Source organism: Bombus vosnesenskii, unplaced genomic scaffold (genome assembly GCF_011952255.1).
Source record: "Bombus vosnesenskii isolate JDL3184/JDL3185 unplaced genomic scaffold, Bvos_JDL3184-5_v1.1 scf7180000013361, whole genome shotgun sequence".
Lineage (NCBI taxonomy): Eukaryota > Metazoa > Arthropoda > Insecta > Hymenoptera > Apidae > Bombus > Bombus vosnesenskii.
In genome coordinates, this window is record NW_022882994.1 from 1,212,750 (window position 1) to 1,228,649 (window position 15,900).

Genomic DNA, 15,900 nt, shown 5'->3' on the forward strand with positions numbered 1-15,900 from the left:
GTTACAAAATTTAAATTCTTTCTTAATTTCAAATTTGATATCACTAAAAATTAAATTGTCCAATTTTTGATAATTACTTATAAAACCATTCACCTAAATAAATGTTGAGATATATTTTTAAGATTAAAATCGTCAATAATTTTGTGTATATACTATATTACCTATAATATATATACATTTCATATATTAAAAAATTGTATTTTTTATATATGAACCTATAAAATATTTGTAATGTTATATTTCGTATTTCGAAGATTTGGGATAAATTAGAGTTATGTTTGGTTTACATAAGAGATCAAATTAGACTTGATTGACACTATACCTCAAAATCATTGAAATCTTGAAATAATCTGTTTTATAAATAATTATCAAACTTTTTTCACGAAATTATATGGAATTCCTTGAAATCAATCATCATAATTTTATTGTGCAATAAAATGTACATTCCATCGCAGAAATGTGTACAATCAGTACGATGTCAGAGAAATCTTTGGATAATGAATTTCAGTTACAGGGGAATAACGCATTAAGTCAATTCCGAATGACGTTTCTACGAGAAAAAAAAAGATTGCCTAACGTGTTCATATGAATGCAAATACATAATTTCATTTTTTCTCTACTCAATTACTACCTGTCCTATATTGCTACAAATTCTATAAACGTTCTTACAGAATTGCAATTTCATAATACAGGATTGTACAGCATTGTAATTTTATGAAAAATTTCAGAAATTCTATTCGTTACTCGAGGAGCCGCAAAATGGCGCTACAAAATTCTAGTTGCCATAAATACTTCAACGATGTCCCCGTTAGACTAATGATTCGAAACAATTGCAATCTTTTTTTTTTCCTTCGCTGTTTAATTCACATGAACAAGAAAGTATCTACGCGATTCTATTTTTTGGCAAAAAGTTTGAATCAGAGGGTAACATATAGTATTCCTCTCAATGTTGTATAAAATAATAATTGTATGTATATATATATAGATATATATATTAACTCTGTTTTACATCGATATAGAAGTGACGAATTATAAACTCGTACCTTTTGTACATATCCTCCATTTTTAAATAGTTGAAAAATAAAGTGTAAGACACTCTCATACAAGTAAAGAGATGCGGTAAAATTGGTATAATGCAGATTATCTTGCGTAAACAATTAAATATCTTTAAATGTTTTTTAGTATTTTTTTTTCTTTTTTTATACACATAGACTTAGATTTGATCATGTCAATTTGTAAAAAGAAAAAGTAACAAACAAATTGGAAAGATGAAAATAACTTGTTTTTAGTAATATAAATTCAAGCTCTCAATGTTACTAACAGAACAACCATTTGCATTGTTATCTCTCATGGAAATGTTTCAATGACTCTTTTCAATTTTTCTCACAGCTTATCATTGTTAAATTTAATTCCGAAGATGTTACAAGCGTAATTATCCAGTAAGAAAAATAGTTTGGTGCTGTGCTAATAATGTTAACAGCAATTTGTATATTTATAACATAAATAATAGCGAGCGATTGTTATAATGATACTAATAAAGATAGTTAATTAAGTACAATGTTTAAATACGATTCGTAAAAGCATTCTTACGCAAGACTGTAATAAGTTCATTTTTTCCCTCTTCTTTGTATGTATATATATATATGTATAATACGCACATATATATAGACCAATATTTTTCATTCTTTTTCGTTCAATAATATAGCGATACAATGTTTCGCAGAGAATAATTTTCCCGTTCAATGACTCCAACGTCATTCACGTACTTAACAATTTATGTACAATACATATACACACTGCTTTTCTTCTCTCAATCTACTTCGTTATAAATTAGTGAAAAAATAATGCTGCTTTGGCCATGGTCTGCGTATCGGTAATTATTATTTACCTACAACTTCGTTGCTAAATACCTACACATTCGAATGCGATTCTTCTGATAATCCTCAAAATGGTCAAAAAACTCGAAATGTATATTTATTACAATCTCAACACCTGAATACCACATTGAATATATTCACCACAATATAATATAATTTCTCTCCTAAAATTCCGTTTATATATTCAATTGCGAAGAATGGTATTAATACTTTGATTATTATCACTGTGTACAAGATGAATTCTTTCTGAAGCAAACAAATTCACATTCTGTTTTTGCTCTGTATACTTCCAATACTTTTCTCAATTTCATTTCATTTCAATTCTCTTCTGTTTTATCTTTTCAAATACTCTTTCAGTTTTATTATTGTTACTCAGAAATAACACGTTTTGACACAGTATTTAAAATACTTCTATTTTACGTATTGTAAAGCACCAAGTATGTGTACCTATGGTATGACAACAAAAACTATTCTTCATGTGAATTTTCATTCTACGTTTCATTCATCTTAAACAATTCTCTTGTGTGTTTGATGCGTTACAAGAAGAGCTCTGGCTGTCAAATTTTATTACACAGAACGTATGTGGAATGCTTTAACCATCCATGGAGACATATTGAAAATTTCACTCAAATTATGGACAATGAATAGCATATAGAAACGATTGTTTGTATGGAATGTAACGTATGAACAGATTTTTTAAAAGACTCCATTAAATTATTGTCCTTCGACAATGCAAGCCGAGATCGGACCAACATCAAACAAATGAAGTTATAACTTATTACAGTACCTAAGAGACATGACATTGATTAGTAAAACTTTGTTGTTAAAAAATAACATTTGATTCTTATTTCAACACTCATATAGACGCGTCCTGTGATTATGGTAATCATGTTCGTCCTTTTATCACCTCATTACATTACAAGAAATAAAATAATTCTTTTTATGAAGGCATGTATGTATATATATAACATCGAGGAGCTCGTTATCTTTGAAATAAATTAAGATAGAAGCTTTAATCGATATTAATTATTTAAGCTTACCTATTCAAGTACAAGGATAAACTGATCTTAAGAAAGTACTGTACAATGAAAATAGCTGTCATGTGACTCTAGTGTATATAACAAATATTTAGTTACTATTGTATTACCTATGATCCGTTAAATCTTCTCATATATTTACGTTCCAATAAATTAATATTCACGTTGCAACAAATAAACAACGATCTGTACATTTAATATAAAAATTAAACCTAAGGACGGAAAACAGAAAACGCTAAGACTAATCGGATGTTTGACGCCCACTGTTTAAAAATTGTTCTTTCTTCATTTTAAAGATGCTGAATCATTGAATCTACCATTACATCGCTTATGCATCTACTACCTTTCAATGCACAGAAATTGTGGGCTAGTTATTTTATGTTATTGTAACATATAGCATCTTAAAGAATTCTTTTAGATAATAATATCTAGGATATGCCCAAACAACCATTTGTGCAAAAAATGTTTTTTTCTTTATGGTATTAGTACAAAACTTCTTATTTATATCTTGGACTATCTGGAGGCGTGGGTTGAGTGTTTGCTCTCTGTTTCGGTCCAGTTTTGAACGACATCTTTTTTACGGGTCTGGGAGATATTCCATGAAGTGCTGTGCTTTCTGGAGTATCATTACTAAACCATACCCTGCTTCCATCAGAAACTGGAAATAAAATTTAAAAAATTGTTTTGATTGAAGTTGTGCACTTTCAATTAGAGATCATGTAGGAAATAAATACATGTATTATAATAATTGCAATGACAGTCTTTGTCATGTATGCATATGTATTAATGGCAAAAATTTACGTGCAATTTGCTAAAAAAAAAGTAATATATAATTAAAAATTAGTCTATGCTAATTATGCATATAGAATTATGTAAAAAAATTCTACTTTTATTTTTATTTGTATGTAAACAAAATTTTATAAAATGAAGTTAGAAAATTTAAGTGTTGAATTGTTTGCATCATTTTTATGAAGTGACATATTTTACATTTAACTTTTAGGTTGTGATAGAGACATGACTGCCTACATTTACAAATAGGCACAACTATATGAGTTGCGGACAACTACTTGCAATGTGCAATACTATACATACATATATTATCTTAAAACTATTTCAAGTTATAGATGCTTTTATAAATTTGTATTCATTGATATTAACAACTATAATACAAAAAAATTTAAGAAAAAAGTCTACTATGTATTATTTATTTAGAAAAGTATATGCATAGTATTGTACAGTATTTTCAATCTATAAAGCACCATTAATAAAATGACACATGTAATATGACATGAATGTTTTAAAGTATGTCTTGAGCTATGTCTAATATGCATGTAAAAAGGAGATTTTACCTCTGAATAGATTGTGTAAGACTGTTAAACAAAAATATAGTTAAGAGACATGTGAATATTAAATAAATAATAGTTGGAATATATTTATCTTCAGCCTTGTTTCTTTTTTTTTTAGAGGAAAGAAGGTGTATATACATATATATATATATCAATACACAGATGTTTGCATATATATATATATATATATATATATATATACTTTTTTGTAAATGTTAGCAAAATGTGTAATGTCATCATAAATCAGAAAAGTGTCTATATAAATTTACTATTATTTTTTTATGTAAGTAAAGATAGATTGGAGTCCATTGGATGAAACTTAAAAATGGTGTATAGGTTTGCATAATTATCAACATATTATAACATATAAATTCACTACCAGGTAATCTATCAAAAGAGAGAAATAAACAGGATACACTTTATAGAGACGAAAAAACATTGGAAAAACAGCAAAGAAAAAAATAAATAAATTATAATACTACCTTGTTGGGTGGTGTTACAAGGTGGGTGGGGGTTAGTGGACTGAATTAGTCACCTCTATTCGCGCGGTTATCACTGCTCGCTGCCGAAGAACTTCGCAGTCCCGATCGGCCCTGATGTGAATCTATAAGCGCTGCTGCGAGGTTTGACGATGCTGTGGATTGCACGCTTGTTGTAGATCCTGACAGTATGATATCGATAAAAATAATAATAATAACTGATACCTAAACTCGTGCAAAATCTATTAAAAATAGTTTAATTTCTATGAGTCACTCACAGCTTCTATGGGAAACGAATAAAAATAATCCATTTCATAATTGCTATAAAACAAGAACTATGTACAGAATTTAATTGCAACTATTTCGAAATCAAAGAAGAAAATGATAAAAAGTTAAAAAAGATTTTGTTTGTAACATATACAAACTAACCAGATACTGAAGAAGTCCCACTAAACGGACTTGGCGGCTGTACGGGTGAATATACATTGGCTGTAAATTCTTCAAATGTAGTAGCTTCCTTGTGATTCCTCATGACAGTATCGATAGACCTCGCTCTCTCTTCATAACTAAAGTATTTCGTATTAATCAAGAAGTACAATTATTAAACATAAATAATCAAAATGGCACACTTACTAATGTTGATATAATGTAAGTGTCGATCGTTTTGCCCTACTTGCCGCCAATGCTGTTGTCCTCACTAACCCAGGTAAAACTTTATCTTCAACGATACACTCATCAAACAGGGGTCCAAAAAACGGAATTTCTGGTTTTCGAGAAATTTGGATTCTATATAATTTATTATGTAACGGATAAATTACTATTAAAACATCACAAAATTCAGTTGGTATAATATCCCGACGATAATCTCTCCAATGTTCTGACCAAACTATGTGAATCTCATCGTTACCGAGATGCCGTGTCTGAAATAATTTTACTTTAAGTCTCTCATCTTAATATACTTTTTTCGTGAATAACTAACACTTACTTTTTGCAACAAACTTTCGGGACTATCAGAAGGCATTCTTGTTGCTACATGAAAAAGGATTTCAGTGAAAGATGTTGCAAAGTAAGGTGCTGTAACACCAGATGCTTTTCCAGGTACAAGGCCTCCAAGAAAGCCTGTATGTGATTCAAGTTCGACCTCCCAAGCCAATCTAGCAATAAAGCTTTCATATTCTTTGCTAGCAGTGACATTACTTAATATGGAGTTTTTGTCTTCTTGTCCCTGGCTGACATAAATTACGGCTATTTTATGCGTTTCTCTAGATCGTTGACTATCGAGATTTCGTAATTCGCGTAAAAGTTTTTCGTTTTTGGATAATAAATGCAATTTTCTACGTTGTTCCCAACCGGATAAACCCAAGTGCGAAAATAAAAGACGGCAGTGATGAAACGGTGCTGGAGGTGGACGACACGATGGTGGACTTATTGCTGACGCACACATGCTGGAAAAGATATTCCAATGATATGAATAAATTTAATATTATATCTTTTAATATAGCATACCTAATGTGCTGACTCCAATTATTGATATGCTCTTGCTCAGCGTTTCTCTGGTTGAGAATTGTGGCAATGGTTTCACTCTCAAGATATTGACCTTGTGGTGGATTAGCAGGCGCATTAAGTGCAATTTCTGGATTAGTTAATACTTCCGGACTTGTATGTCCTATGTATTGTAAGAGCTAAAAATAAAAATATAAAGTTAATATAAAATGATTATTAATGATATAGATTAATGTTTTAAAGTACTAAAGTATTACATCATCTAAATTGTCCATATCACTCGCGGCATTTGCAAATGTAGGCAATATATGTGGCTCACGATGTCTTATCGTATGTCGAGGTGTACATGTTTGAGGTGTTATAACACTGCTCAAATCGTCTCCATGTACTTTTGCTTTCCATTCAACTAAAAATGTTAATGAATATTATAACTGAAGATATTTAATATATAATAAAATTGAAATATTAACGAATAATTTTATTACCATGTTTTGTAAATGCAATCGGCACATCGTCTTCAACAAACGGTTGACTGTATAAAATAGAACTATCCCAGGATGCTTTCCCTGCTAAATCTCGCAATAATACCCTGACTAATGATGGTGCTGTTGTTAATCCAGCTGTAACACCTCCGCCGGGTGCATCTAATGCTGCCAGTTCAACAAGTGACATTATTACAGAATTTGACAACATCAACAGTTGTATATTTGGCGCATGAAAAATTGCAGAAGATAGCTCATCCCCATCGATTCCTGGTACATCATCTAATTCGACAACTAACGAAGATAAACGTGCAGCTCCAATACCCATTGGAAAATGTCCCAAATGATTTATTAAATGCATCATTACCTAAGAAGAAATATTGAAATTTAAATTTAAGTCTGTGAGAAAAAATATTTCAATGATATCCTACCATCTTTGCTGCTAACTGAACGGACTGAGTATTGCCTCGACGGGGTGATTTTGCGCAAATATCGTCAGCTAAGTTATCTAAAGTAATATCAGGATCAAAATCATCATCTTCATCCTCATGACTTTTATTTGTTTGTGATACATCTTTATCGATTGTATCTTGTACTATGTTATCCAAAACCTGCAATATTTTTAGTATGTTTTGATGTTATATGATTATTATGAATATTTCAATTTATGTTTAAAAAAAATTGTTGAAAATGTTACTAACCGTAAATAAAGTCATTAACAGAGGTTTTCCTTGAAAAACGCGTAATAGAACGGAAGGACCAAGGTGCATAGCCCATTCGCCCAAACAGAATAACATTGATATCGTCAAAGGACCGCGTCTTTCTCGAGTGCTCATATATCCAAGTGTTTCCGATAAAATCTGAAGTATACGAGTAAAATAATTATATATATACCAATTAAACTTAACATTTAGTAAATTTTAATTTGATGGCAAAACTTACTTGAATTATTTTACATGGCACATTTGGATATAGCTCTAGCAGAATATCTGCTTTATCACATAACAACAAAAGAGAATCGCATGCCACTTGAGCAACAGTAGCATGAGTAGCCTATAAGATAAGAAAGAAAAATTGTTAATTAAAATATCGTATTTATATTATATTTTAATCTTTATCTATGATTTCATTCTAATTAGTTTTATAGGGATAGCATAGAACAGTTAATCGATAACATATAAAATAGGATAGTTGTCGTTCTTTGATGTTAGAATTCCCTTCCCCAAGTTGATTTAATTTATTATAAAAATCTGATCTTTTTTCTTAAAGATTCTAAGTATTATCTTTCCATGGGTTGACAAATTTCGGGGAAAGAAGAAAGCAAAATATTTAACCCACATCTATGAACCACTGTAATATGTAAGATATAATAAGATTAAAAACATCGAAATATCACTGGACGTTTTACACACACAACCGTGCAATACACCATGCAATGGCGATGACACCCTTAAACAGACACGAAGACATCAGTCAACAGGTAAATACTGTAACAACACGTAATGAGGAGTCCAAAAAGTTAGTTGATCTAAGAAAAACTACCTGATCCATTAGTGGATAACAGATACCAGCTCTGCGACGTTCTGCTCCCTGCATCCGCTGTCAATCAGACTTAGTGAAAGAGACACTGAATTTCTCACTACTATTATTACATATCTACTACGTTTAACAATACATTACACTGTGTTTACTACTTAACTAAAAACTATAACCCAAATAGAAAAATATTAAATAGCTATAAGATAGTTACATATATTGTATAGCATGCAGACTATCTTACATGTCAAAGAAAATTAACACAGGAATTATTTTTGATTTAAAACCGTTTACCCACAATGAATTCGACAAACTTACTTTAAGTGCTAAGAGAAGAACCGTAACAGCTTCTGGGATTCGTGGATGTTGATTTTTGTAGCACAATTCCCTGTATACAAACATAGCAATGCTGGAAACAGCTATGCATCTTGCAATGCCAGTTGGTTCGCGTCTACAACTTCTCAAAAGTATCATAATTATATGTTCCTAGAATAAAACAATTTTTATTAAGGTATTTTCGATAAATTAATGCCAAAAAAATAACTGTTACATTTGATACCTTTGCATCTGGACATGTCATGGTTACAATATCGTTCGCAGTAGGTTGCAATACAGGTAATTTAACTGTAGTAGCTGGTAAAGATAGTAACGATCCGATAATCGAAACGGCCTCAGTTCTTGGTGCCTATAATTTACAATTTAGTTTATAATATACAATTTAATAATGCTATTAATAAATTACCGTAAAATCTTTGTAATACCTGAATATCCTGATTGCTCAATATTACATTAGCAGCATGAATATAATCCAAGATTAAAAGACTAGATCCAGGAAGATTCAAACTGAACAACCTAGGACCAGTATATTTGACCAATACATGTAACACTTTGTTATCATTACTAACGATACCGCTATGGACCGCACGATAAAAAAGAGTTAAGTGCTGTTTTGGCAAATTAATATCTTGTGGTTGAACTGTTAGAAGACAGATCAAACGGTATGCTGCTAATTTGCCAACTTCATATTGACTAGGAAGTTGTATTGCCTAGAAAATAATTACATTAATAATAGTAATGTAAAAATAATATCAAAATAACAAATTAATATTGACCTTGAAACACCATGGAGCAATGACTGTAAGTGGAGGTATAAGTTCTGGAGCTGGAGGAGTCGCTTGGTTGTCACCAGACACACCTTGATTCAAGCGAATCTAAATGATATATGAAATGTTAATAACAATATAAAACGTGTAATAATGCAATGTAAGACATATTATTATTATGACAAAATAGGAAACATCATACTTTCAGAAGTGTTTGTGTAAGCTGAACAAGGTAATCCATAACTTGTCCATGGAGGGTAGGATCTTGAATATTATTTACATCCCCTAATGCTGATAGCATACGACGCCATAATACGACCGCAACATCGGGTAACCACCCGCGAACTCCACCACCTGCCATAACAGATCTCCTTTCTGATGCATCATTCGTATCTGCAAATTGATGATACAATCACAAAATTACCATAATTACTAATTATTCGTGATCACAGAATTACATGAAACAAACTCTTAATAAAGTTAAAATACTTTTGAGAAGTTTTCTCATCGATTGAAACGAAATTCAAAATTTATTAGTAACTAAACAGAAACGTATTAGGAACATATGGAAATATGCAATATACTGCTAGATTTATTTCAGAAGTGTATCAAATTCTGTCTTATAAAAAGAAGCTATTTCTCGTATACATAGTTTCGTTAATTTACAAAAAGGTAAGCAAAGCATGTTGGATGGAATAATGCATTATTATTATTATTATCATTATCAAAGTAATCAAATATTCCATTGTTAGTTTTATATTTATGATTTTCTGTGCGATAAATAAAGAAAAACAAACATAAGAAATAATTTTAAATCATAAGAATGATCACACGTTGTTATGCAATTAAAAATGATGTTCTCATATCTTGATGCAAATGTTAAACAGCAGCAAACGATATACTTACCGATACTACTGCCGTCAATGTTTTCTATCTGTATCGGACTGTCTTTGTTACTGTCGACTCCGCTGCTCGGTGTTGGAGAAGGACAACGTGGTGATGGTGGTTCGCTATCGACTATTACAATGCTATCCAAAGATTTAGCACGCCTGTTCGGTAACATTTTCCGACCAGTTGTCGACGACGAAGTAGTACCGTTTGACAATAGTCGTGCCATATCTTGCTCTATCGATAGGGGGAGTACTGCGCGTGTGGAAATTTGTTTACACTTAATACACAAATAAGCCACAACCACTAAGAGAATTGTTTATACCGGATCAATTTAAATAGAGCTTTATCGTCTAAAATTAGGAAAAAGCACGAATAAAAAGGATATTGCGAATGAGAGGCGTATTAAAAGAATAAAAAGAGATGTATGAAGAGAGACAAGTGTCTGGTCGACACCAGAGAAGTTATTTTTAACTAAGTGTCAGCGACAAAGCAAAAAAGTAAGAGACAAAGTTATAAATAAATTGCACGTATTATCAGCAACATAGATGGCACTACCAAATGAGAAAGATTATCCAACTAAAATTTAAGAGGAAGAACCTTGAGACTCGATATTTGGCAGGCCACACTTACCAGGAATACCACTGTGTACAGTATGTGTGCGATTTCTATGAAGTTTTGTACGTGCTTTTCCATTGTATATCGTGTTATCGCTTGCACTACGAGGAAGTGGTCGTACCTTCCGTAAGTCTCGCATCGGGTGGTCTGTTAACAATAAATATCTAATTTCTTTCGAAATGATAAATTAAACGTTAGAGATAAGAAATCATATAAAATCTTCTTACCTGAAACATTTTCTTTAGATACGGTATTATTATCTTGATCGACACTTCCTTTGCGTGGTGGTTGAACACTTCCGGTTGAAGCAGCCCGGCTTCCAACACCACGACGCTTTTTAGTTTTTTGTTCACTCAATCTATCTAATGGTAAATCATTTAAATCCAAATTATACACATGCCTGGCAAGCACCCTTGTTAAAGTATCCAATGTTTTCTATAAAGTAATAATAAAATATTAAATAATATAAATGTTAAATTTCTTATAATATGTATGCAGAACACGACTTTTAACTTAACTTACCGCCCATTCTCGAATTAGCTCTTCCCACTGTGTTAAAGAAGTCAACACTTCCAGGAACTGATCCCATAATTGTGTAGAAATAACAACATTTAAATTAGCTTTAATCCATGTAACGATTAAAGTCTGAAATATGGCAGGGGCAAGTTTACCGCCAATGCTTTCTTGAATCTTGCGCCGAGAAGATTTTTCATTTAAAACAAGTGATGTTATTTGTAGTAATACTCTAGCAAATATGTATACAATAAAATTAATATTACAAATTTGCGAAATAAAATGTTGTTACTTAAAAAGGAAAATATGATTTTGAAGGTATTTACCTAAGCAACTGTTCCCAAGTACCCGGTTCTAATCGAGAATTCATTACAACATATCGATATACGTTCAAAACTCTTTTGCAACTATCGGTCTGTTCTTCCAGTAATGATAAAGATGCATTCGGTCCAGAATTCTCTAAGAAGAAGACGTTGGAAGCTTGTGTAATGAACACTTGCAAAACATTTTGTAGCCCCGCTCTTATAAATAAATTTTCTCTGTGTATAGCACCGAGGTAAGAATCATTTCTCAATCTTGTTTGACGATAACTTTCCGAAGGACTTTTATCGATATCATTTAGATCTTTTCTCGGATTTTCTTCGAAATCCCTTTCCTTATGACTATCCAATGGTTCCAACATGAATGGTGGTAATTCCTAATTAAAAATGTAAAAATAAGTAAGTATCACTGGTCATATTATTATAGTGTTAAAGAATTATAAATTAAAACTTTACATTCATTTGAATCCAATCTTTATAAACCGCTATAGCTTTTCTTATAGCACCAGCATGGTTAAAGTCTAACAAAAATGCTTGTCTGTATAGCTCATGTACGAAATTCACGTTATCCCTGTTTCCATATAGAACATCCCTAACAAGAGTGACTGCTGAAACACTACTATCTTCCTGATTTTGATTCTCTTGTTGAGACACAGTTGATTCGGGAGATAATAAAGTTGAGTCAGCACTATTTTGTGTAACGGAAACTCGACGAAGCTCTGGTTCCGTATTTTCTTCATTTGGAGTTGTGCTAAAATAGAAATTTTTTAGCCATAATTTATGTAAAATCATTGTAATGTTCATCAAAAATACTAAACTATTTGTAACAAAATACCTATGCGAAAGATGTGCGACACGAGCATCTTTTCTAGCGATATGGGTAAAACTAGCGATCCACTTAATCAAAGCAACTTTGCATAATACATAATTATCCTGACTCTGATTCGTTGGTTTTCGCATCGTAGGCAACTCCAAATTCGGTTTGTACAACGAAAAATTCTCATCAAACTCAGGACAAATATGACGAAGATACGTAGTTTTAAAACGTTCTAATAAAAATTGAAAAGTCTTGTGCTGTCTTGAAGATTTATCTCTCCATTCTATCTTTACAACCTGTAAAGGAAATAAATACTAGTTTTCTTAGTACATTTTTTGGTAATATCAAATTGCATTATTTCAAAATATGTAAATATACCTGAGTAACCATAAATTCAAGTAATGCTTCTAAAAATCGAACAGTCTCATTATCAAGAGGCTTTTCCCCACTTTGTGGGGGTAAAATAGGTCCATTGTCAACTTGAGTGACAGGGCACTGGTTTGAACCATTATCATGAAAAGTACTTTGTGACAATTGTGTATCATAAAATTCCTTCTTATCTTTATCATCACAACCAATAACTTTGACAAGTTTATCTTTCTTTCCATCTATCTTACGTTCAGACTTATAAGGAGATGGTTGTTGCGGTGGAAACCCTGGTATCAAACTTGCAAACATTTGGTGAATGTGATCAGGAGCATTTTCACCAAGAGCTTGGTACCACAAAATAAAGTATCTAAAAACAATTTAATACACATTATATAAAAGCACAAAACTTCTTACATAACAACATCACTAAGTATATGTTTACCTTATAGCTTCTCTTCTAAGTTTCCAACTATTACCAGGATGTAGAAGCTTTTGTAAAATCCTTGCTAGACTATGACATTGCCATCTTCTATTAAGCAGCTCAGGAAGAAGTGTTAAGACTTTTTCCAAGAGTTGCAACACCTGTTCCAATTCCTCTCTATGTGCTTTATGCACTATAAACGAAATATTTATTAAATGTACAATATTCAGTCAGCCAACATTTGCTTGATATTTCATGGATGAAAAAAAAAAAGAAAAAGAAAAAAGCATTAGTTCTATAGAGCCCTTGTGTATATGCCAATTACAATGATATTATACTTGTGTAAGATTAGATGTAATGGTCAGATTAATGGAACGCAGACTGCAACATGCAAGGAATATACACTCTGTCATCTGTCTATTACTCACCAATGTGGAAGGAAAGTTCTGGCAGCAAAATAGAAAAACAAGCAAATAGTAAAATAATGATAATATTAGCATTTTGCAGATATTACATATAATTATAAGTTAATATTTTTAATACAGTTATAGTTCTATAAATAAAACTATATGATTTGGTCGACAGAAATTGCAGTCACATCTACGTTACAATGCAAGGCAGTTATGATGTATATTGTTAAAATATGAAATATAGTATACATGGAACAGCAAATATTTTTACCTCGTTGTCGCAGATTTGTTTCAGCTGATACAAAACAATCATATAGAATAAAATAGACATGACTGAAGTTGCCTTCAAAAAATCCCTTTGCTTCATCAGTATCCACATTTTCTATAAAATAATAATAGTAATAATTAATATATAGTAAAGTATATATTAATTATTATTACATAATTTTTTAGTTTACTAAAAAAATCATTATTTTGTATTATTAAAAAGTGAAAAAAAAGTTTCCTTAAAAATTTTTTTTACGATATTAATTATAAAATTTACAACAATAAATTTAGAAATGCTAGAAGACAATTATCCTTAATTATTGTAGCTAAAGATTAGAAATTTCAGCTACTTTTCTTTCACAAGAGGTTTGGTTTATAGTTTGTAGGGAGAGCTGTAAACCTCTATTACATCACCACTGGTCTTGTACACTTATACTTATATAGTAGAACCTTTTTCCTTCTATGTTTTCATATCACCACTGTCAATATCATTCTTCTCGATATAAGTACAATTGTAAAATTATAAAATGTTATATAGTTCTATTTTATTTAATAAAAAAAATTAAATTATACAAATTACATAAAAGTATAATAGAAAGCATTTATATTTTCTGCAAGTTGGAGTAAATATTTATTTCTAGCACAGAATAAATGCAAAATTACATTTTAAAAAATAGGGAATTATGTGTATAAGAAATAAAAAAATAATAACACTGTTCTTGATGTCAACTTGTATAATTCTTCTTCCAATAATCATTTATGTATTCTCAATAACATCCTAACTCATAAACAACCTACAGAAGTTTTTATTGGTTGATGATTATACATTTAAGCATATAATATTATCTATGTATAATAATAATGTAACATTAGCTAAAATTGGAGGCCACGATAGGTTGGTTACTGTGGTCATGCGGTTTGGTGATTAGATACTACTACTTAACACTACACCATCACATTACAACTACATACAAGCTAAATTATTTTCTTTTTAAAAAATACTATAGAATAAGATTCAGTAATCTTCAACGATTTATTAATATATTTTAAAACATGAAATTATATAAACCTTCTCTGATATCATTTTAAAATATACAATAATCAATACATTTATTCAAAATTATTCATGTAATTTTTACTTTTATAGCATACAAAATTAAAAAGAACAAATCACGTTATTAAAAAAAGAGCAAAGATGTTACAACAGTTGGTACCAAAAGCTGTACAAAATAAGAAGGAGAATAATGAAAAATTATTTGACGTTATTTTCGGGAGGAAAAATTCCAGAAGTTCTACGACAGCATTAAAACCATCTCGGTACTGGTGTGTAGGCGGCAAATACTAACAAAATTGCCGCCCCTCTCCTTTAACTATCGTCGTATTCATTAACTGGCAACTCCTCGTTCATGATTAATTTTCACAACGAATTAACGTTAGCTGATTCATACAGCAATAAGAAAGAACGGTTACGGTAATGAAACGTAGGCTCACCTAGTACAATTTTAAGATGCTTGAACCGAGTCGCGCTATCCTTTTTAACATCCTGAATCTTCAGTGTTGACTTTTTGACGTCTACATGAAGTTTTTTGCTGAACATGGTTCAATGCGAGCCGCCGGCGGCCGCGACGACAAAAACTATCATCGAGGGTGTACAAAGTGGTGCTCATGGATACAGACCGACTAACTTCGCACTGTCACCATGTCAGCAACTCGAAAAAGACAGCCCCTTTTATCACAGTTCGGCGTCAAATTTCCCGAGCGCACACACCTCCGATCAGATGTACGTGGCAGCCATCTTGACATCCTCGGCGCGCACTGCTCATAACCTGTCGGGGCAATGACATCATCGCGCTCGCACGGTTAATTTATTTTTCCTTTTCTCTTAATTTTGAACCCACGCGAAACTGCACCCAC

The 15,900-nt window shown here is 31.4% G+C and overlaps 1 protein-coding gene across 12 annotated transcripts; it reads right to left on the reverse strand.

The window, feature by feature from the left end:
• Positions 1-397: 397 nt before the first annotated feature.
• LOC117237158 (ral GTPase-activating protein subunit alpha-1) lies at positions 398-15,815 on the reverse strand. 12 transcript variants are annotated; one of them, XM_033500855.1, is made up of 29 exons: positions 15,478-15,814; positions 13,991-14,101; positions 13,738-13,755; positions 13,331-13,502; positions 12,898-13,255; positions 12,538-12,815; positions 12,159-12,453; positions 11,709-12,079; positions 11,392-11,614; positions 11,097-11,304; positions 10,885-11,016; positions 10,270-10,506; positions 9,566-9,756; positions 9,373-9,471; positions 9,022-9,306; positions 8,820-8,945; positions 8,579-8,746; positions 7,667-7,777; positions 7,426-7,584; positions 7,156-7,335; positions 6,728-7,091; positions 6,500-6,648; positions 6,246-6,421; positions 5,725-6,184; positions 5,373-5,659; positions 5,169-5,305; positions 4,796-4,894; positions 4,264-4,284; positions 398-3,572 (listed from the first exon to the last, which is right to left on the reverse strand). In XM_033500855.1, the coding sequence occupies exons 1-29, from the start codon at positions 15,581-15,583 to the stop codon at positions 3,412-3,414; spliced, it is 5,682 nt and encodes a 1,893-aa protein (XP_033356746.1). In that variant the 5' UTR covers positions 15,584-15,814; the 3' UTR covers positions 398-3,411. The 12 variants fall into 12 exon arrangements, 11 of the variants coding, with proteins under 11 accessions (XP_033356746.1, XP_033356743.1, XP_033356744.1 ...); XM_033500852.1 differs by having other exon boundaries at positions 4,796-4,921; XR_004493954.1 differs by having other exon boundaries at positions 3,465-3,572; positions 4,743-4,921.
• Between the last annotated feature and the right edge of the window lie 85 nt (positions 15,816-15,900).